Genomic DNA, 23,135 nt, shown 5'->3' with positions numbered 1-23,135 from the left:
GGGAGTTAACTCGAATTTATTTTTTCTTTTAATGACGGAGTTGTTTCCCTTATTTTTAATCTACTTTAAATAAAATAATCGCAATGTGCTGATTAAAGGACAATAAGATGTATTTAAATTATAAAAGAATTTTTGTATCATAGTTGTTTCAGGTGTTTGTTCCCTTTAGAGATATATAATTCTGACAATTATCATTTTTTATATATATTTTTAAAGGAAAGCTAATAAGCCTACTCACAAATGACTATTTATTTTGAAACACTTACAAAAACGTAACTTTTGGAGAAAATCGACTTTTTATTTTTACTGGTCTATATCATGGTCCATACAATGCATATATAACTGAATAGCTTACGAAAAAATAACTTCTGGAGAAAATCAACTTTTTATATTTTTATAAACCTATCATGGTCCATACAATTCGTATATAACTGAATAGGATGTCCTTTGTTTAGCTGCTCTTGTAAAGTTGATCATGCGTGACCAGATACTCTCTTGCTAAGTGCCTGGAAAACTTCCAGTTAGGATCGAAAGGTTCCATAAATAATATGTCAATAAGATTTGTTGAAATTGGAATTGAAAGATTCCGAGTTCAACACTCAGTCTGGTTGCTATATTTCCTCCTGTTAGTAGCTGTGGCTTTTTAGGTGGAAGTCATACCCCAGAAAATATGGCTATGTACTACACAGTCACAACTGCCTTAGCTACCACCTCGATAGATATAAAGTTGACCTGCTCATAAAGACCATTATTTCTTTATACCTTGTCTGGTCTTCATGCAGGTTTTACTGTTACCTATAAAACTATATCATATGGATCCTTGGATTTCAATTTCTGGGAACCCTCAGCAGGCAACCTTCTCACTCACATAGGGTCAGCTTACACCTCTTCAGAATTATCATCAAGTGTCTGTTCTCTAAGAGTATTGGACTAAGTTGTTATATAACCATAAACAGAATAGAGGTCCAATATCCACAACAAAGTTCTAGGTCAGTATTTTCACACTCAAATATCATGTTACCATCTTATAGGAGTCAGCCTGCCACTGACAAAGTTGCACCATCCATGTTGGTAGCTGTGGATAAGTCTGTTCTGTATTTGAATATTATAGAGTTATCTGCCCTGGCAAGTAGGTATTGGTTATGACGTCATGTGTACTTTTCAGAGAAAACAACATGAACTTCACTTAAAAAATAACGTCACAATTGATTATGCAAGAGAGATAAATCTGTAATATATAACGACGGAATACTTTACTTCATAATCTGAGACACTGCAGACTATTGACTAGTCTAGTTAGTTTATTGTTTTGGAAACAAACCAAAAGAAATAAGTCTGACTGATAAATGAATTTATTCCTAAAATTGAAGCATATTAATTCATACAATACATAGATATCCAGTATATATACATCAACATATCAATATACTTGATTTGTAAATATATGCTGGCTTCCAAGTTCACATAGAGATGTAGTCTAAAGTAACATTGATAATGTCTGAAGTACATTTTGTCCTTCATTTAATTATAATTGCACAGATAAACTCGAATCTTTAATGTAGTTGAGTATGATATGGAAGTGGCAAATGAAACATGTATGTTTGTATTACAAATTTATATCTTGATTCCATTATATGCTACAAGAACACTCTGATATGAATCTTTCAAGGACATGATTGGAAAAAAATGAAGAAATGAATGTGAAAAAGGAAAGAAAGTTGAGAAAGGTAGGAAGAACATTGGCATTTGACAGGCAGAATACAGAATTAAGAAAAAGTCATAGGAGTCATAGGAGTTCTAAGTATATAGTTACACTGAAAGGAAATACTAACATCGTGAATCAAACGGGTATCAAACTGGATAGAATGATATAACCAGCTTGATACATGTATGTATAGCAAGTTATTTTTACAGGGATGATCAATGTTCCACTGGCTTTAGTATAGCCCCAAGAATGTTATTCCATATTACAAAGTTATCTGCCCTTGGTGGTATGTATTGATTATGACGTCATACTTGCGAGCTTAACATCATACATTTCGGGGAAATCAATGTGAAATGCACTCACAACATTGTAATGTCACAATGGATACCTACCCCCAAAAGAGCTAACTCTGTAATATGCAAAGACGGACTTTGTGACACAACAGACATGGATAAACAAACAAAAATCAAAAGGTTATAAAATCTGAAATACCAGGTACTTGTTTTCTAATTGTTCTTTCTATAGAAGCTTGTCAAAAATAGTGACATTACATAGAGACAACAATATTAAAGATATATACCTACCATTTCTTATGTTTACAATACAAAGCTTGAACATTGGAAAATTAACATAATAAGCATCACATACAAATTACAAATGCTGCCTTTCTTACTATGTTTTAACAAGTTATAAGATATGAAATCAAAGATTCTCACAGCAACACAATGCATACAGTAAACATGTTTTGATACAAATCTGATATTGCATACATTTTTAAGAAACAAGTCACAATTGAAACAAATCACACAGAAGTCTTGGAAAATTTATTCCGTGCTATCAGGCGAATATTTGTATCATATGTAAAAATCATTTTGAAAGCATGAAAATGTATCATATTAGTCTACTAAAGTTGACTCAATTGGCAACATTCTTCTTCCAGAATTTGTGTTCCAGGACTCTTTTGGAAGCCATTCAGGGTCTGCTATTCTATGCGGTTTAAACAATACATATATCAAACAATATTAAGACCCCAATAATGGTTTTCCTGTTTTCTTTTTGTCAAAACATTTTCATATCTGCCCTATTTGTTTTCTGGTAGCTTGATTGCATTCACCAGTAAACAATTGTTCCAAAAAGGTCTTCTGTTTTTAGTGTATGCTTTATTACCTCTAAGAGCAAGATTTAGGATATTGATCTAGATACAGTGTTTTAAGTCAAATTTACAACCAGATTGTGTTTTGCAATAATAAAACATCAACATAAGAACATCAGAAATTCAGCCATGAAAATGCAAAAAAAATTATCAATGCAGGTGTACCAGAGATAGTATACCAAAGAGACCAGATGGGACTTATCCATTAGATAAAATATACATAATTTTCATCCTCAGCTAAAACATGAATTAAAATGATACACATGTCTGAGTGTACTTTCCTGCAAACTAAAGTGTCCTTTTATTATATCGGTATATAAATATGTGTGCTTATCAACATCCAGTCATATTATGTTTTAAGTTGATTTATTGTTTCTATTAGACAACTGTTCCCCCATTCTTACAGATATACTAAAATCTAAAATGATAATTTATGTAAAATCGATAATAAAATTGAGATTTTCTACATATTCATATTTAAAAATGATATATGAGGATAAATTTATATTAGTACAATATCTGCAAAAATGCATGCTTATATGTTACTCCTAGAGATTCAAAAAAAAATTCCAGATCTTCACAGAGAGGACAATGAAGTTAGACATGGAATTATCATATTTGTACATAAAAACAAATTAAGATATTTTTTATAAATAATATCTACATTTACAATACCTATATGAAAAACAGTTAAACCTAGCTTGTGAAAATGGTATTAAAGTTTGGCAGTAAAATGTGTCTCATTGCACCTAATGTCATTTTGCTGAATACAATGTACATAATGGAAATAATTACTTTAAATTAGGCTGGTATCAGGACCTTTTCCAACATGCTGTTTCTAAAATCTGTTATATCCAATAGGATTTAATTAATTTAGCCATCCTTATTTTTAACAAATAAACATACAAAAATAATCGTTGACATGACTACAACTTTTAAAAGCACTCTCTTGCACAGAAAATCCCACCATCCTCTCATGCTTTTATCATTTATAATCTCCGTCTTTCATTTTTATTTAGCTTTCTTCTGGGCTGTTCCAATATTGCATTGATTTACCTGAAAGGAAACAAGAATTTCAATGTTAAATTCTGGAGTTTATGAATATATCAGCAGTTTATAAAATGCAAGACAGCATAGGTTTTCTAGCTGTTAAAATAGAAACACTTCACCATACAAATTTTAGAAAGTCATCATACAGTTGTAGATAAGGGGGTAGTAACTTATTTTATAATGCACTCCCCTTTTTCTTTAGTAGTGTTCTTTTTTTTTTAATTCTGCTCATTTGTGTATCAACATCAACAATCACTTTCCCAGAAATAGCAGTATCAAATATTGAGCTTGTTCAAACAGACAAGGATAGATGAAGTGCTGTTTTATCAGTTTTTTATTGGTTGGCAGTGGTCGTATCAAGGGTATAGTAATCATTGGAGTGTTTACCTTGGTTGCAAACCTCAGTGAGTTGAGTGTCTCCTGGAAACATTCTTCCTTTGGATTAGCATTGACAAACATGAGTGTTTTACTGTTACCACCCAGTGAGTTCTGTAGCAGGTATGTCAACTTAGAGTTCCTATAAGGAATGTGGCTATCCTGAAACAAAAATAATGGATCAGTCATTCAAAGACAGTTCAAAGGGTAAAGTAATACATCAACAAATGAAAACTTTATACATTGTATACACATATACATACAATAAATCTAAATCAAACATTTCCCTTATCAACTAAAGTGTATCAGTTACTGTCTAAGGGGTTGTGAATCTTACCCATATCCTAAAGCACCAACTAAAAGTGTTACTGTCTAAGGGGTTGTGAATCTTACCCATATCCTAAAGCACCAACCAAACGTGTTACTGTCTAAGGGGCTGTGAATCTTACCCATATCCTAAAGCACCAACCAAAAGTGTTACTGTCTAAGGGGTTGTGAATCTTACCCATATCCTAAATCACCAACTAAAAGAGTTACTGTCTAAGGGGTTGTGAATCTTACCCATATCCTAAAGCACCAACTAAAAGAGTTACTGTCTAAGGGGTTGTTAATCTTACCCATATCCTAAAGCACCAACTAAAAGTGTTACTGTCTAAGGGGTTGTGAATCTTACCCATATCCTAAAGCACCAACTAAAAGAGTGTTACTGTCTAAGGGGTTGTGAATCTTACCCATATCCTAAATCACCAACTAAAAGAGTTACTGTCTAAGGGGTTGTGAATCTTACCCATATCCTAAAGCACCAACTAAAAGAGTTACTGTCTAAGGGGTTGTGAATCTTACCCATATCCTAAAGCACCAACCAAAAGTGTTACTGTCTAAGGGTTGTGAATTTACTCATTCCTAAGCACACAAGTGTTACTGTCTAAGGGTTGTGAATCTTACCCATATCCTAAAGCACCAACTAAAAGTGTTACTGTCTAAGGGGTTGTGAATCTTACCCATATCCTAAAGCACCAACTAAAAGTGTTACTGTCTAAGGGGTTGTTAATCTTACCCATATCCTAAAGCACCAACTAAAAGTGTTACTGTCTAAGGGGTTGTGAATCTTACCCATATCCTAAAGCACCAACTAAAAGTGTTACTGTATAAGGGCTTGTTAATCTTACCCATATCCTAAACACCAACTAAAAGTGTTGCTGTCTAAGGGGTTGTGAATCTTACCCATATACTAAAGCACCAACCAAAAGAGTTACTATCTAAGGGCTTGTGAGTCTTACCCATATCCTAAAGCACCAACTAAAAGTGTTACTGTCTAAGGGGTTGTTAATCTTACCCATATCCTAAAGCACCAACTAAAAGTGTTACTGTCTAAGGGGTTGTGAATCTTACCCATATCCTAAAGCACCAACTAAAAGAGTTACTGTCTAAGGGGTTGTGAATCTTACCCATATCCTAAAACACCAACCAAAAGAGTTACTGTCTATTAAAGGGGTTGTGTATCTTACCCATATCCTAAAGCACCAACCAAAAGAGTTACTGTCTAAGGGGATGTGAATCTTACCCATATCCTAAAGCACCAACTAAAAGTGTTACTGTGTAAGGGCTTGTAAATCTTACCCATATCCTAAAGCACCAACCAAAAGTGTTACTGTCTAAGGGCTTGTGAGTCTTACCCATATCCCAAAGCACCAACTAAAAGTGTTACTGTCTAAGGGGTTGTTAATCTTACCCATATCCTAAAGCACCAACTAAAAGTGTTACTGTCTAAGGGGTTGTGAATCTTACCCATATCCTAAAGCACCAACTAAAAGTGTTACTGTCTAAGGGGTTGTGAATCTTACCCATATCCTAAAGCACCAACTAAAAGTATTACTGTCTAAGGGCTTGTGAATCTTACCCATATCCTAAAGCACCAACTAAAAGTGTTACTGTCTAAGGGGTTGTTAATCTTACCCATATCCTAAAGCACCAACTAAAAGTGTTACTGTCTAAGGGGTTGTGAATCTTACCCATATCCTAAAGCACCAACTAAAAGTGTTACTGTCTAAGGGGTTGTGAATCTTACCCATATCCTAAAGCACCAACTAAAAGTGTTACTGTCTAAGGGCTTGTGAGTCTTACCCATATCCTAAAGCACCAACTAAAAGTGTTACTGTCTAAGGGGTTGTGAATCTTACCCATATCCTAAAGCACCAACTAAAAGTGTTACTGTCTAAGGGGTTGTGAATCTTACCCATATCCTAAAGCACCAACTAAAAGTGTTACTGTCTAAGGGGTTGTGAATCTAACCCACATCCTAAAGCACCAACTAAAAGTGTTACTGTCTAAGGGCTTGTGAGTCTTACCCATATCCTAAAGCACCAACTAAAAGTGTTACTGTCTAAGGGCTTGTGAATCTTACCCATAACCTAAAGCACCAACTAAAAGTGTTACTGTCTAAGGGGTTGTTAATCTTACCCATATCCTAAAGCACCAACTAAAAGTGTTTCTGTCTAAGGGGTTGTTAATCTTACCCATATCCTAAAGCACCAACCAAAAGTGTTACTGTCTAAGGGGTTGTTAATCTTACCCGTCCTAAAGCACAAACTAAAAGTGTTACTGTCTAAGGGGTTGTGAATCTTACCCATATCCTAAAGCACCAACTAAAAGTGTTACTGTGTAAGGGCTTGTGAATCTTGCCCATATCCTAAAGCACCAACTAAAAGTGTTACTGTCTAAGGGCTTGTGAGTCTTACCCATATCCTAAAGCACCAACTAAAAGAGTTACTGTCTAAGGGGTTGTGAATCTTATCCATATCCTAAAGCACCAACCAAAAGGGTTACTGTCTAAGGGGTTGTTAATCTTACCCATATCCTAAAGCACCAACTAAAAGAGTTACTGTCTAAGGGGTTGTGAATCTTACCCATATCCTAAAGCACCAACTAAAAGTGTTACTGTCTAAGGGGTTGTTAATCTTACCCATACCCTAAAGCACCAACTAAAAGTGTTGCTGTCTAAGGGGTTGTGAATCTTACCCATATCCTAAAGCACCAACTAAAAGTGTTACTGTCTAAGGGGTTGTGAATCTTACCCATATCCTAAAGCACCAACCAAAAGTGTTACTGTCTAAGGGGTTGTGAATCTTACCCATATCCTAAAGCACCAACTAAAAGTGTTACTGTCTAAGGGGTTGTGAATCTTACCCATATCCTAAAGCACCAACTAAAAGAGTTACTGTCTAAGGGGTTGTTAATCTTACCCATATCCTAAAGCACCAACTAAAAGTGTTACTGTCTAAGGGGTTGTGAATCTTACCCATATCCTAAAGCACCAACTAAAAGAGTTACTGTCTAAGGGGTTGTGAATCTTACCCATATCCTAAAGCACCAACTAAAAGTGTTACTGTCTAAGGGGTTGTTAATCTTACCCATATCCTAAAGCACCAACTAAAAGTGTTACTGTCTAAGGGGTTGTGAATCTTACCCATATCCTAAAGCACCAACTAAAAGAGTTACTGTCTAAGGGGTTGTTAATCTTACCCATATCCTAAAGCACCAACTAAAAGTGTTACTGTCTAAGGGGTTGTGAATCTTACCCATATCCTAAAGCACCAACTAAAAGTGTTACTGTGTAAGGGCTTGTGAATCTTGCCCATATCCTATAGCACCAACTAAAAGTGTTACTGTCTAAGGGCTTGTGAGTCTTACCCATATCCTAAAGCACCAACTTAAAGAGTTACTTTCTAAGGGGTTGTGAATCTTACCCATATTCTAAAGCACCAACCAAAAGTGTTACTCTCTAAGGGGTTGTGAATCTTACCCATATCCTAAAGCACCAACCAAAAGAGTTACTGTCTAAGGGGTTGTGAATCTTACCCATATCCTAAAGCACCAACTAAAAGTGTTACTGTCTAAGGGGTTGTTAATCTTACCCATATCCTAAAGCACCAACTAAAAGTGTTACTGTCTAAGGGCTTGTGAATCTTACCCATATCCTAAAGCACCAACCAAAAGAGTTACTGTCTAAGGGCTTGTGAATCTTACCCATATCCTAATGTACCAACCCGGGTTTCAAGTGTCCGTTATATATGTTAAAAAGACAACAGACATCAATTGGTGTCTGTTGTCCGCATTGAAGGTGTTGCTATATAGAGTGCATTTTTATAGTAATTTACATTGGGTGTTCCTCACACTTGTCTGTTATAGACTTGACTGTATATTTAAATCAACATTTAGTTTTAGGCAAAAGCGTTTTAAGATACATCAAGACTGCCTAGTACACTATGTTGAAATGCCAAATATGCAGACTCAGTAAAAAGATTTGGTGCACTAAATTTCCGTGACATCAATTTTAACATCAATTACAATAAAGTGAACGCATAACACATAGGAGCAAACAGAATGAGTACAAATATAATGCTGATAAAGTTTTAGGCTAATATTTCGTACCTTATTTCCAAGGGCCATGATTACATTGCCTAGTGTGCTCAAGCTCTTGTTTATACTCAGGGTCTCCTTCAGTCTCTGTCCTTCTGATCCTGAATCCTTCAGTCTCTCACTTCCTGCCAGATCGACTAAATTCAGGGTTCCTGCAATAAACATTCAAGTTATATTTTTATTTAACTTTCTCCACATTATATATACATATATAAACATTTTTATTTAGAAAATGACAAAATTAAAAACAAAGCTTTTTTCCTGAATTATAACACCCAATCTTTCCTCCTCTATGTAATATTATACAAATATTCAATGGGGTACTGTGCTCTAGTTCATAATATTTAACTCGAGGTGATGGTAATCAACAAATGTTATATTGCACGAGGCCAAAGGCCGAGTGCAATATAACATTTGTTGATTACCATCACCGAGGGGTAAATATTATGAACTGGAGCACAGTAACCATGGAATATTTGTTTTAATACATAATCACCAGTTTTTCAGTTGAATATTTTTTTAAATAAAACAAATACGACGATCAATTGTTTTAACAAAATCATCAACACTGTACTGTACGGAAAAAACCTTAATATCCTATTGAAGATTGACGTATAGCCCACGTATGTCACGTTGTAACTCCGGTTTGGATGTCTTATTGTCTGTTTTCACATTATTAGACCTGCTTGCAGCCTTTTGATTAAATATGTTCATCGTGTCCGTCCTTTACTCGGTACAGTAAACGTCTACATGACGTGCTTGATTCGAGATCTACAAATCCAGCGCAAAATAGTGCGTGAACCTTTGTGACGTCATAATAACGTAACTCACTGTTACTCGCAATTCCTCGGAAGTTTTCTACAAAACTAGACAACAACAGCGAGGTGTTCCTAAAGCCGTGCAATATAACATCTCGAACCGTGCAATATAACGTTTCCATGGAAGCGTGCAATATAACTTTGAACCGTGCAATATAACAAGGTTTTATTGAACGGTCGGTGTAATTGTTGAAAATATTATATTTCTTCATATATAGAATGGTGTAAACAAATTATGTAATAAACACGTATATAGAATCTTACATGAGTGTTCACTTCATATGAGATTTTATAAAACAAGTCTTAGAACTTTTAATTTTTGCAAGCTACTTTTTATCACATATCTACAAATACCTACATAACAAAGAAATTAACATCAAAATGTATTCCGATAATCCAGCAGAAGACGCCATTTTGTCAAACTGTCCTTGTAATCCTGACGTCGCGTCATTTTTCCTGACGTCATTAATTTATTGTTTCTGTCTGACGTCACAATGAATTTCCAGCCAATGAAAATCGCTCCAGATCATATTACACTGGTGACATATGCAAAAATATTACATGGGCGAAATCACTGGATATCAGGCGGATTATTTGATAAAATTATATCCTTTATCAACATTTAATAGAGTATTCCCCTCATTTTGTGAAAACTATGATATAGATCTATGACAGGCTATACTGACCAACACAAGCTTCTCCACTGAGTGAATTTTCCCCGGTCAGCTTCAGACGTAGCACACTGTGGCTCCGAGATGAGTGTTCGTTACATTTTGTTTCTGCTACAGCTCTATTATGTGATGCTTTCTTCAGCAGTGTAGTGATCTGTGGAGATAAATAAATAATCATTTGTGGTACAGGGCTTGATCTCAAAAGGTATTCTTCTGATAAACTTTACATACTAATTCATATCACAGTATTACTACTATTAAATAAACATCTGAAAAGAGAAGCTTGAGAAGTCAATGAGTATGATTTGAACATGAACAATTTCAGGCATACCCGGTACTTTTGAATTAAAACAGTAAGTCTGACTTACAATGTACATATGATTGTTTGTCTTGCCTTTCCTGCTTTGCTTATCATGTCAATCTTTCATTAACCACAAGAATTCCACGGAAGTGGATGTGTCGCCTGCACAGCATCACAAAAAATAGTTATTTACAGTTGAAAATATTGTTAATAATTTAATAAAGTTCCATAACTCTTGCAAATATTGATGGATTTTGAAAAGTATCAAAACCATCTAAGATCTCATTGATATAAAGCAATATACCAAATTTGGTTGAAATCAGACAATAAATACTAAAGTTTTCAAGCGGAAGCCACGTTTCGACTATCTTAAAGATGCTCCACCGCCGACAGAGCATAAATGATATTCATCATTTGAACAATAATTGGTGTTTAATTGTGTATATAATAGTCTAATTAACACAAAAAAATAATATGAAATAATTTATTTTGCCTTTGGTGCATGCACATTCAGTACTTCATTCCATATAGGATATAGTGGTACAGAATTTTTTTTGTGATGCAATTAATTGTTTTTTATATTTCTAACCTGAAGTTAAATTAGAAGCTCAAACTTTTCAATGGTGGTAATGGTGTAAAGTAAGTAACTTTTGTAACTGAAGAAAAATACTAAATCATCTGTTCCTGTTTTTGATAGTGAAAAAATACCATTTGTCAGCGGTGGAGCATCTTTAAGGTCCTGTAACTCTTGCAAATATTGACAGATTTTGACTAGTATAGAACCCATCTAAGATCTCATTAATATAAAGCAACAAACCAAATTTGGTTGTAATCGGACAATAAATATTTAAGTTATCGAGCGGAAACCATGGATTTTTCTGTTTTGATGATTTTAAAGTCCCGTAACTCTTGAAAAGATTGATGGATTTTGACCATTATTGAACTCATCCAAGCCATCAATGATATAAAACAATTTATGAAATTTGGTTGAAATTGGATGATAAATATTTAAGTTATTGTGCGGAAACCATGGATTTTTCTGTTTTGACGATTTTAAAGTCCCGTAACTCTTGCAAATATTGACGAATTTTGACCATTATCGAACTCATCCGAGAATTCATTGATATAAAACCATTTATGAAATTTGGTTGAAATTGGATGATAAATATTTAAGTTATTGAGCGGAAACCATGGATTTTTCTGTTTTGATGATTTTAAAGTCCCGTAACTCTTGAAAATATTGACGGATTTTGACCATTATTGAACTCATCTACGATATCAATGATGTAAAACAATTTATGAAATTTGGTTGAAATTGGACGATAAATATTTAAGTTATCCAGCGGAAACCATGGATTTTTTCTGTTTTGACGATTTTAAAGTCCCGTAACTCTTGCAAATATTGACGAATTTTGACCATTATCAAAGTCATCCGAGAACTCATTGATATAAAACAATTCATGAAATTTGGTTGAAATTGGACAATAAATATTTAAGTTATCGAGCAAAAACCATGGATTTTCCTGTTTTGATGATTTTAAAGTCCCGTAACTCTTGCAAATATTGACGGATTTATACCATTATCGAACTCATCTGAGATCTCAATGATATAAAGCTATATACTAAATTTGGTTGAAATTGGACAATAAATACTTCAGTTATCGCACGGAAACCGTTTCCCGGACGCCGACATAGTGATACCTAAGTGTCGCCCATGCGTTGCAGGCGACACAAAAAGCCCTTAGGTACATGCTTATAATGTTGAAGATCATTTGGCAAAAGGAAAGCAGGACAACTATTTCTCCATGAGTTTAATCTCATCATTATGTATTGATAGTACATGTAGCAAGAACTTTACTACGTCTTTGTAAAATCAAATTTAGATAATCTTTGTTAAAATGTTAACATTTTTTAAACACTAATTCTTAAAATCCACAAAAATTTCAAATGGTCCTGCACCATAAAACTTTCTCAGACAGATTTTTTACTCAGGTATTTGATTTTCCATAGGCTTGAGTAAAAAATTTGTCTGAGAAAGTTTTATGGTGCCGGGCCCCGATTTTAGATACTTTTCTCTAGGGCTGTTACGAGTACCCGAGTACCCGGTTACGGGGTCGGGTTGGGGATGTAACCGGGTCAAAAAATGTTGTACCCGGGTACCCGTCAAAATAGGACAATTCGTCTGGATGTACGTAAAGAAGTCTAGAACTTATATTAAAAATATTACAAAATCCAACTCATTTGTTTTGTTTTCACTCACCAAGGATGACACCTTATCTTTTCACAACATTCTCACATGCAACATTGTTACAATTTTTATTTTTGATGCGAGAACAATCTACTTGACGGACATGTGCTCTCAAATAGGTCACACTATAGTCATATCGGATAACACTAGAGACCGTCCGAATGAAGACCGGAAGGTTTCCGGTTGTATTATTGAGCATGTGCAAAAACATTTCCTCTCGGACTGGTATATGCTACAGACACGCTGGTTAGACTGACACTTTACGGCAGCTCATTATCAATAATGAATGTTCAATAGAAATGAAGTAGACAATTAACGACTGAAGCTATCTTTACTGAACTTACATATTATTTCATTGAATTTCCGTTGATCAACCGATCTTCCCAAACAACAAACATAACGTAACCCAATTTGTTACAAAAGCAGTAGATCTGTGTCGAGTACCCGGGTACGGGTCGGGTACTAAAAATCGGGTACCCGGGGACAAAATTTAGAACCCGTGACAGCCCTACTTTTCTCAACTTTCTGAGAAATAGTGGTTACAAACTTCTTAACTATCAAAGTTTAAGACCGTTGCCCGTTGGTCATGTTGACAGATCAGTCCCAACATGCATAACTAGGGCTGATGAGGAGCATATAATTATGTATGAAATTTGAGTCAGATCTCTTTTGTATTTTCTGAGAAATAGTGATAACAAGAATTGTTAACGGCCAGGCAATGCATCAGGTACAAAACACAATATGAATAGCCCAATTTATCCAGGTGTTGTGGCTGATGCAAAGAGAAGTTTGACCAAGTTTCAGTTCAACTAAATATGATTAACTTGTCAAATTTAACTAAATGCAAATATTGTTTCTATAGTTTCTATTGTGTCCATTACCTGTTGGTCAGTCTCCACATTGACTAGTGTGAGGTTAGTCACACTCACATCGTTACTGCTGGTACCGGTCAATTTTATTTCATGCTTAACATCTTTGTCATTTCCAAGCAAATCCCGAATTGTTTCATTGTAAATTTCCAAAAAGGAAGCCTCCATATTGTACTGTAACAAACAAATAAAAATTGGATAAATAAATATTGAATTAAATTGGGATATTTTGGATGGGGTCATTTTTGGCTAATTTTGAATTTGGCATAAAAACACAAAAATTACACACCAAAATTTGACTTTGTCAGTATCTTGTTCACTAACTTGCTTTCTATCTACACTGCCCTCCAACAGTTCTGTTACATATGTTAAAATCTGCTGACAATTTATCGCAAAGAAAACGATCGAAAATGAAATTAATGATTTAGAGAAGGTAAATACTGTGAAATCATTAATTTTAGTGGGGGTTGAATTTTCGTGGATTTAATGTAAGTTTATGCTTTCATACATTGTAGGATGATTAGTACCTCATTACATAAAGTCTATTTCGGGGAGAAGCATGACTAGTTCAAAGTCGGAAAGTATTGTTCAAACAAAGATAGTTTTCAGAATTTCGCAGACTTTTCTACATGTACAAATGTATGAATTAATTAATGTATCATGAATCTATTAATGTGACACAATAATTGTTTGATGGACACAACTGTAAAAACACTGGTTGAGTACCAACTCTAGCTTGTGATTGTAACTCTGTTGTGTGGAAGAGCTTTGTTCCGCTTGAGCAATCACACAGTACAGATGACAGTGTTGACTGTGTATTTCAACGATTATGTGTAAGGTTTTCTCCACGAATTTACATGCCAACGAAAAAGTAAAATTTTAGAACCCAACGAAAATAAATGATTTCACAGTAAGTTGATATATAATATATACTGATGCCTGTAATAACAAAATTTACATGTTTCCGTACTTTAACAAAACTTTTGGAGGGTAGTGTATGTACACGTAGTGTTATTCTATCTACTATCTGCATATTTTCTCGCCGAGTACCCATTCTCGCCTTCGGAATGTGTATTTGTATGATCACATACAAATTTTTAGACTTTTTGTGGAAACCAGCATGGTAAAGTCTTCTATCAGAATATTACTTTATTGACATAAATTTGCGTGGTAATCGTGCAGATACAGATGTGATGGTGAACTGGTACTTGGCGAGAACTGGATGCCTGCCAGTAGTTCGAAATTGAACATTCACTTGAAAATCAATAGTGTTATTTTGGTAAACTATTGTACAACTTTATGTGAATTACAGTTGGAAATTGATCAACAGCATTAGCATGGAAGTCTTTACCTTCCATCCTTTGGTCTCGAGTTCCTTAATAGTCTCAAAGATCTGAATCACAGACCTGGGTATCATGCCCTGGCTCTCAGGGTCATCCACTGATCCCCCCTCCATTGTGTAGGTTTTACCCGACCCTGTCTGTCCGTAGGCAAAGATACACACATTGTAACCGTCGAGTGCGCTCTGCAGAGGAAACACACAAAACCATATTTAAAGTCAGAGCAGTATAAGGTTTCTGTGATGTAATGTTAAATACCATATCTTTGTAGCAAGAGTATTGACCAGGTGTCACATCCTCATCATATTTCAAAATGGTGGTGCTTTATCATTTTTCTAATATATATTTCTCATTTGGGTTTTATCAAAACAGAACATTGTCAGAAATATCAGCAAGGATTTGACAGTATCAGCCATTGTACAGAAGTAATCACACCAGTACCTTAAAGCCTGAGTCAAGTTGCTATGATTTACCTGTATCAACTGTGAAATCTCTTCAAAAACCTCAGCTTGTGTAGAGCACGGCTGGAAAACTCGGTCAAATGAAAATTCAAATTTGTTTCCTCGTCGGTTTGATGTCAGACAACTCTGAAATCATTAGCAAATGATAAGCAATTAAATCATTACAGAATTAAAACAATTACTGATAATATTCCTACTTCCAGTAAAAATCTTCTCATATTTGTTATCTAAAGTGGAAACCACATCAGAATTCACTTAAAAACAACCAAGCAGTGTACTAAACATTGTTGTGACAAGGTGATGACAACAATCATCTAAAACATCAAACTAACAGACATTTGAAATTTGATGAAACAAATTTAAGCACTGTAACTACTGACCTCGTTCATAGACATGTCTCCAATTTTCTCCAATTCCAGAACCTTCTGATCAATGTCGGGAAAGTTCATGTGTTGTATCTCCCCATTGTTACCCAAACATTCATCTCCTAAGAGTGGACGCACTCGACAAAATACTCGAATATTACCCTGTAAATAACAGAAACATTACCCTGTGAACAATTTATTTTAACATGGTACGATAATTTGTGCTAGAGTTTGTATTGTATAATGTGTGAGAAAATGTGATGAAAAACATTAAAATTCAGACATATTTTTTAATTTGCATTATTTTTCTTTTTCAAATTTTGATACTCAGCACTGTCTTTTTTTACTAATGACCCCACTTTTTCAACCCAAGGGGGGGCCCCAAAGACCCTTCTTTTTTGAACCCTAGACTGAACACTTACACTGGATGTAAGCTATATAAGTGGTAAAGGAATAACTAATGATAATATGCTATTGACTGATTGCCTTATTACCTTCAGCTCTTGGATAGTGTTGTGGAGTTTACGACGTGCTGTTTCGTGTTCCCTGAACTTGGTATTAAAGTCTTCTATGGTTTCTTCATTTGATTTCACAACTCCTTTTAGTCTGCGAATCTCTTCATCCTTCTCCCTGCCTGCTTTTAAAGCTGCCTCTAGAGAAATCTGCCAAATACATCAAATTTGTTAAAAATACAATTTATATTGATATGAAGCAGAGCAATGTTAAGTTTTACCTTAGAAATAAATTTCACATTTCTCTGTTGTTGGAAAAGATACCATACCATTTACATGTCATTGATAATGATTTAAAATAATAAAAAGTAAAAAATTATACAAGTTACAATCTATACACAGAAGGTTCCCAAACCTACCTTAGTGGCATCCAACTCGGCAGACATGCCTGCCTGTGCTGATGTCATCTGGGCTACAGTGGTTTTTAGGCCACTGATCTCAGCATTAGCAGTGGAGATTTCACCATCCAACTGACGTTTCTGTCGCTCTAAGGATTCTTTCAGAAATGTCATATCACTAAGATCTCCTTGTAGTTTTCTTCTTACATTGTCAAACTTTTCCTCCTCTTCTCTGAAACAGACATCAATTAAAAGTTATGTTTTATCATAGCTTTGTGAATAATGATTAAGCTCATTGAACAAAAGACCCACAGGAAGAATATTTCTCATTAAAATTGATCCCATGTAAAAAAAAAAAAAATGTCAATAATTGAATTTAAAGCAAAATTTCAAAATCTATCAAAATTCTGCCTTGTTCATCTCAAAAACAAAAACACTAAAACCTAAACATGTTTGAACAACCTTTACCCATGTTTTTATGACTTATGTATACTTGGCCAAAATTCAATTCAACTGAATATAATTAACACTGTCAAATGTGGACCGATGCCAATGTTGACGCCACCACTAGAAAGCTCTTTAGATTTGGCTGTCTCGACTGTCACCAAAGGCATCACAAAAATGTGTAAATAAGGCAAAATACAGTACATGTATATCATTGCAAATTAGAGGACACATAAAAACAACATCACCAATAGGAAACAACATATTTAACATATATCTTGTAAGTTCAGCCTGAGCCATGTCATAAATATCCTGTATGTGAAATAACACTATTGTGATGTCACTAGTAGTTATGATACTATAATCAAATACACTTCTACTGTTTTATATAGAGATCAAATACAAAGTTTTTCCATATAAAATAAAAGTTAAATGTGATAAATTGAATCTTTCATTCACTTAGAAGCTTGTGGCATGTCAAAATATTGTTCACCAGATTTCACATGACATAGTCCGACACTATGTAAGATGCTTTATATCAGCCATTTACCTCATCTGCTTCTTCAGGTGGGCGATCTCCTCGGAGGCACTGGATGCCACTTGTTCTTTCTGGGCTACAGTACCAGATAGCTGGTTGTTCTGGTTCTCCAGTGTCTGTATGCGGTTGTTGTTGAGCTGAAGCTGCATCATCAGGTCAGAACGAGAATTTTTCTGCTCTTGCATGATTAATTCCATGTCCTGGAGACGACCTTTAAGGTCCCAAGGTGGACGTTTCTTTGTTCCACCTCCTCCGCTGCTCTCTAATCAATATACATTGTCATATAAATGTAAGGCACCAACATACATTAATCAATCTGCAGAAAATACTTCTACTTTTGAGGCTTATGTATAAAAGCCTGGTTTAAATTGAAACTAATTCACATGACATAATTTCCATCTCTAGTCAGACTATTATATAACATGATTAATTAGCGTTTAAACAAATACAAGATAACTGGGTTTTCTTCATAACTTATACACTAGCATCACTACATATATATCCATATACCTGTTGAGCAGAGTATACATAGAAGGGGCCGCTACATCATTGATCTATAAACTTTTCATGAATTAATAAATCAAATTTTAAGCAGAAAGGTATGATTGTTACCTGAAACTTTCTGTCCTTGCTGACCAGTTGTTCTTGTGTTGGCTGTAACTCGTGACGTTACTGTGGACCTTGTTACAACTGTAAGTGATAATTATCAACTGTAAAATACTTTATCATATATTCAAATCTATGTCAATATGTAAGATATATTTAATAAGTCAGGAAGATTTTTTTTTACATTATACATTTATCACACTATATACTAACTGGTTTAATTTATTTCTGAAATGATCAACTGCTTTTTACTAAAATCAAAATTTTAAACATATTTGGTAGCATTCATGCTGCAGCATCATAAAACACATCCATCATGAAATACACCTATCTACAGTCATTATTTTCATTCTGAATGTGTAGTTGGTTCCAGCAATGTATCATCATTGTCTGCAAGTCAAACCTTCTACATTTATTTTTTAGCCTTGGAAAATATTTGAATTTGGAGAAACAATCAGATTGAAATGCAGATCCTTAGAACCACTCCGTTCAATACAGGATCTGACAATATCAGATATGGGGTCACGTTCGGATGACCTTTTACCACGTGTACTCCAGATCAAATACATTTTCTACACATTTCTAAGTAAATTGTTAACGCCATTTCGTTCCAGTAAGCATATACATCTAGCATTGTTGTTCACTTTGGGCGAGATGACTATGTACACGAAAATAATTAGGACAGCTTTTTCAAACTAGTTCGTCCCCAGGCAAGATTCTGGCAGTGCCAATTTCATTGGCTATTTCCAAAGGTCATCCTGACGTGACCCCTAATGGGATGTTGTCAGATCCTCATATGAAACGTAGTGATAATAAGGATCTGTATTTTAATCAGATTGTTGGAGAAACACATGCCAGTGAAAATTCAACGCTTTTTGCTGATGTAGAATGTAAAGTGAAATAAAGGTATATATAATATCAAACAAGAAAGTCTTACTTGGCTTTGTGGCTGGTTTTGCTGATGATACAGAATTAGATCTTGCTGGACCATTTCTGGTGGGTACGGTCCTACTCGTAGTAGGAGGTCTTCCTGCTACAGCTTTGGGCTTGTTCAGGGTACTGCTGTTTGCACGTAAATTTGAACCAGATGTTTGAGGACGTAGACTTGATCCAGATGTTTGTGAGCGAAGTTTGGACCCTGATGATTGTGAACGGAGACTAGAACTGCTACATGTACTGGTGTTAGATTCTGTTGACAAACGATCCTCTAGGCACATCCTTTTTTGTGAAGGCAACTAAAGGAAAAATTTTCATAAACAAACCATATTGGAAACAAAACAAATTTAAAGCTTGACAGACTGATCAGGATAGAGTGAATAATAGGATAGCACTCAATCCAATCATCTTCAGCAAGTGGCAATAAATTTAAGCCTACATTTACTATTTTCATTTTAATTTAGAAAAATTTGATAAAGATATCGTATACATATCATACAACAGGAAATGATGTCTAATTAATGTTTATCAACTCATTCAGAGATTTGTTTTCACATTTTAAGACTAATGGCAGAATGATTATACTCAACCTCTACTATCAACATTGTCAGAGTGATTAAATTGTGTGTTTTCTTAAATTCTTATTGTCCCTGCCTCCGATAAACAGGAAATTTAATCACACATGGAAATACTTATGATTAGGCCAAAAAAAAAAATTGTCTGCTTGGGGTTACCTGACCGACCCTAATTTTTTTAACCCAATGTAACCCTAAACAGACATAAGTTTTTTTGCCTTGCAGATAGTGACATCCTTGATACTCCAGGGGTTAGTATAACTGCCTTTATATCCATCCCTGGACTATATCTCATAGTCAGAGTAAAACTGGAGGCAACAGAACAGGTAATTTAGTCCTTTGATACACATTAAAAGTGCTGTATTACAGTACTCGGTGGTTGACTGTGTGGCTTTGAAGTTGGGAGTCGTTCTCTCTGTAGTCTTCAAATGAAAGCTTTGCAGACCTGTGATTGGTTCAGATTTTATCTCCTAAGCTGTCTCCACAGTGTAGCAATATATAGCTCTTTTAATGTACATCAAAGGACTAAATTACTTGTTCTGTATTGTTGCCTCTAGTTTTACTATGAGGTAGTCCAGGGGTGAATATAACGTTAGTGATAGTAATCTTTGGATTATCGTGGATGTGATAGTGAATGATAAGATATAAAATATGCATTTTCAAACATTATAAATGTTATGTTTTTATACCTCATCAGGACTTCGGGTTCTTTTCATTGGTACAGGCATCTTTGTCTTAGGCACTGGTAATCTTGGCAGCCGACTACTTGTACCATTTAGAGATGCTAATGGCCTCTGACAAATAAAATTCAAGAAATTTAATAATATTAGTAGAAACATTCCTTTAGCTATCTAATCAATGGTCATCTATATTTTTTTATGATTTGGGGCAGGAGCTCGTGGAACGGGCCACAATAGGGGCAAACAGATGGGTAAATCCTTTAAATCATTACTATATTTGCCTACAGTAATATTATATATAGAAGAGCAGTTATCAATTTAGGGTCTTACTAGTGCTTTTTATGCAAGTTCTTTTATACATGCATGATCATCAGCCCTTAATTCGTCAGAGACCTGTTTTCATCATGTTTACAATTTTCCTTATATCTTGTAAACTATCATGTGATTTCATAAAGAGTGTTGTCAGCCAAACCAGATTTGTTCAAGTGTGGTTTGTACATAGTGTTAAATACGGTCTCTGTCACTCAGCTGACGGAGGATGCCTCTTTGGCTCAGTTGGTAGAGCCGTAGATTTCCACGCTGGACACCTGGGTTTGATTCCTGGTCGGGGCACTCGACAGGAATGTGTATTTTCCCTATTCTTCTACAATAGTATGAGGAATCGGTAACGATGTGTATATATCATATTCTACTGTTCCATTATCAACGGAAAAGGATTTCAACAATAATGAAATGCCTGTATATATTATATGGTCAAGTGCCCTAAATTCGTCAGGGACCTGTTTTCGTCATGTTTACAATTTTGCTTATATCTTATGAACTATCGCATGATTTCATAAAAAGTGTCGTCTGCCAAAGCAGATTGGATCAAGGAAGATTTGTCATGCTTAAAAAAGATTGTGTCCTATAACCAAGTGATTTTATAAAAACTATGTTGCAATATACCTCAAAATGAAGGTATTTTCTGAAGTCTATTTTAAATGAAACTTTTAAACCCTACCGTCAGCATTTGACTGCCCACGTGTACGGATCAGCAGTATGGCAATAAAGTACCGGAAGTCACGTGTCTGATCGTGTGATTCATAGCCCAGATTTTGGGTTATTACAAATTATTTTGTGCGATTCAACTTACCCGGAATTTTTGGTATTGGTGAAAACATAACGTTATTCTATGTAAACAGAGGTGTTCGCCACTTTCCATGACCAAGAGGTTTAAAGACTTAAAGTGAATAGTCGGGCAAAGAAAATCAGTCTAAATGCGTTCATTGGCCTTCCAGAAGTTCTCACATATTAATACGACGGTCAAGTTCTGCTTAGTTTCCCAGTTCTGACCATTAAAGTAAAGAAAAGTTGAAAGCATTGAAAGCGAGGCTGCGTGGAAATGTAACCACGGACATAGTGAGCCGGGAGAACGTTTTAGAATTTCCATACTTTAAATTAATTTCTTCGTACGCAGACAGATTTTGACGAGAGATTTTATTTTTCCATTTCATAAGAAATTATCCTGGATACATTCACACCATTTTACCGACTTTAGCCATCCCTGCCCAACTGTTCACTTTAAAATTGATGTAACAACAAGAAATTTTCAGCTTAAACACGGTCTCACAAGCACCTGCTGCTCAACATTTTATTTTATTTGGAATTACGTCAATTTTCATAATAAGCCAAACGGCCTCCCTGACGAAAATAAGTCTCTATTGTGTTTGCCATCACCGAGCCACCGGCAGGTAGAAATCTTCCGTATCACGATAGATAAATAACAAATTGATAGACAACTTGTTGTACAAGTAAGGCAAAATATTATATATTTGTGTTGATAAAATTGGTACATTTTATTTCTTGCTGGTTTGTTGAAATACGGAAGATTTGATTACCCTGACGAACATTGGTCCTTCAAGGGTATATATTATTTTAAGCAACAGGAAGTTCATAGTAAAAGCTAGGAGTACACTTTGACATATAATTTGTTCGAAGAAACTATAATACATCTTCACAAGCTAGCATCAGCTTACCAATGATGCCAACTGAGCGAATATTACTCAACACAGGTAAATTTACTCAAATGTCAATGGAGTATTAGGCCGGTGTACTGTTCAACCCCGTTGTGCCCAACCTGTTAAAATTTAGAACGAAACAGACTCAATGCAAACGGTATTTAGAGCGAAACAACCCGTCACCATCATATAAAAGATTGCGTAAATATTAACCACATGGCACTAACTCAGATAGTGCCAGCGTAAACATTTACGTTACTGACAGTAGCCTCGATTGACATTGGAATCAATTGCATTACAACGCTGCATAACCGTCAACATATATCAACATGACACTGACTCGTCAAATGAATGTTTTTTCAAATGAAATGCAATACCTGCAGCTGGCTCATTATTCTCGACTATCGCTGAAATCCGTCAAAATATTTTGCCTTTCAAAAAATGAGCCAAAATCAGACGCAAGATTTGATTGGTATATGTTTGAATGAAAGCTGTCATCTGATTGGTTAATTTCAGTAACAGTACTAAGCCGATCACAGTCGGATTCCGATTCCGGAATATGTTCTATTAAAAAAATCTAACGAATTGCTTATGATTTAAACAAGTATGTTAAACTATTTACCTACGTTTCATTATTAAAAAATAAATATTACAATACTGACATAGAATTAGATACACTAGGAGAGCGAAATTTAGAAGTAAAGTGAATATTTTTTAACAGGCCGGAAACAAGA

At 34.9% G+C, this 23,135-nt stretch overlaps 1 protein-coding gene across 1 annotated transcript; it reads right to left on the bottom strand.

The window, feature by feature from the left end:
• Window positions 1-1,336: 1,336 nt before the first annotated feature.
• On the bottom strand, window positions 1,337-22,881 carry LOC138329543 (carboxy-terminal kinesin 2-like). The gene is made up of 15 exons (XM_069276610.1): window positions 22,779-22,881; window positions 20,414-20,518; window positions 19,151-19,448; window positions 18,220-18,297; window positions 17,620-17,869; window positions 16,647-16,857; window positions 16,270-16,437; window positions 15,791-15,937; window positions 15,423-15,536; window positions 14,961-15,134; window positions 13,622-13,783; window positions 10,207-10,345; window positions 8,715-8,854; window positions 4,296-4,445; window positions 1,337-3,914 (listed from the first exon to the last, which is right to left on the bottom strand). The coding sequence occupies exons 1-15, from the start codon at window positions 22,791-22,793 to the stop codon at window positions 3,870-3,872; spliced, it is 2,196 nt and encodes a 731-aa protein (XP_069132711.1). The 5' UTR covers window positions 22,794-22,881; the 3' UTR covers window positions 1,337-3,869.
• Between the last annotated feature and the right edge of the window lie 254 nt (window positions 22,882-23,135).

Source organism: Argopecten irradians, chromosome 8, assembly GCF_041381155.1.
Source record: "Argopecten irradians isolate NY chromosome 8, Ai_NY, whole genome shotgun sequence".
In the NCBI taxonomy this organism is placed as follows: domain Eukaryota; kingdom Metazoa; phylum Mollusca; class Bivalvia; order Pectinida; family Pectinidae; genus Argopecten; species Argopecten irradians.
This window is presented reverse-complemented; position numbering and strand designations above follow the sequence as displayed.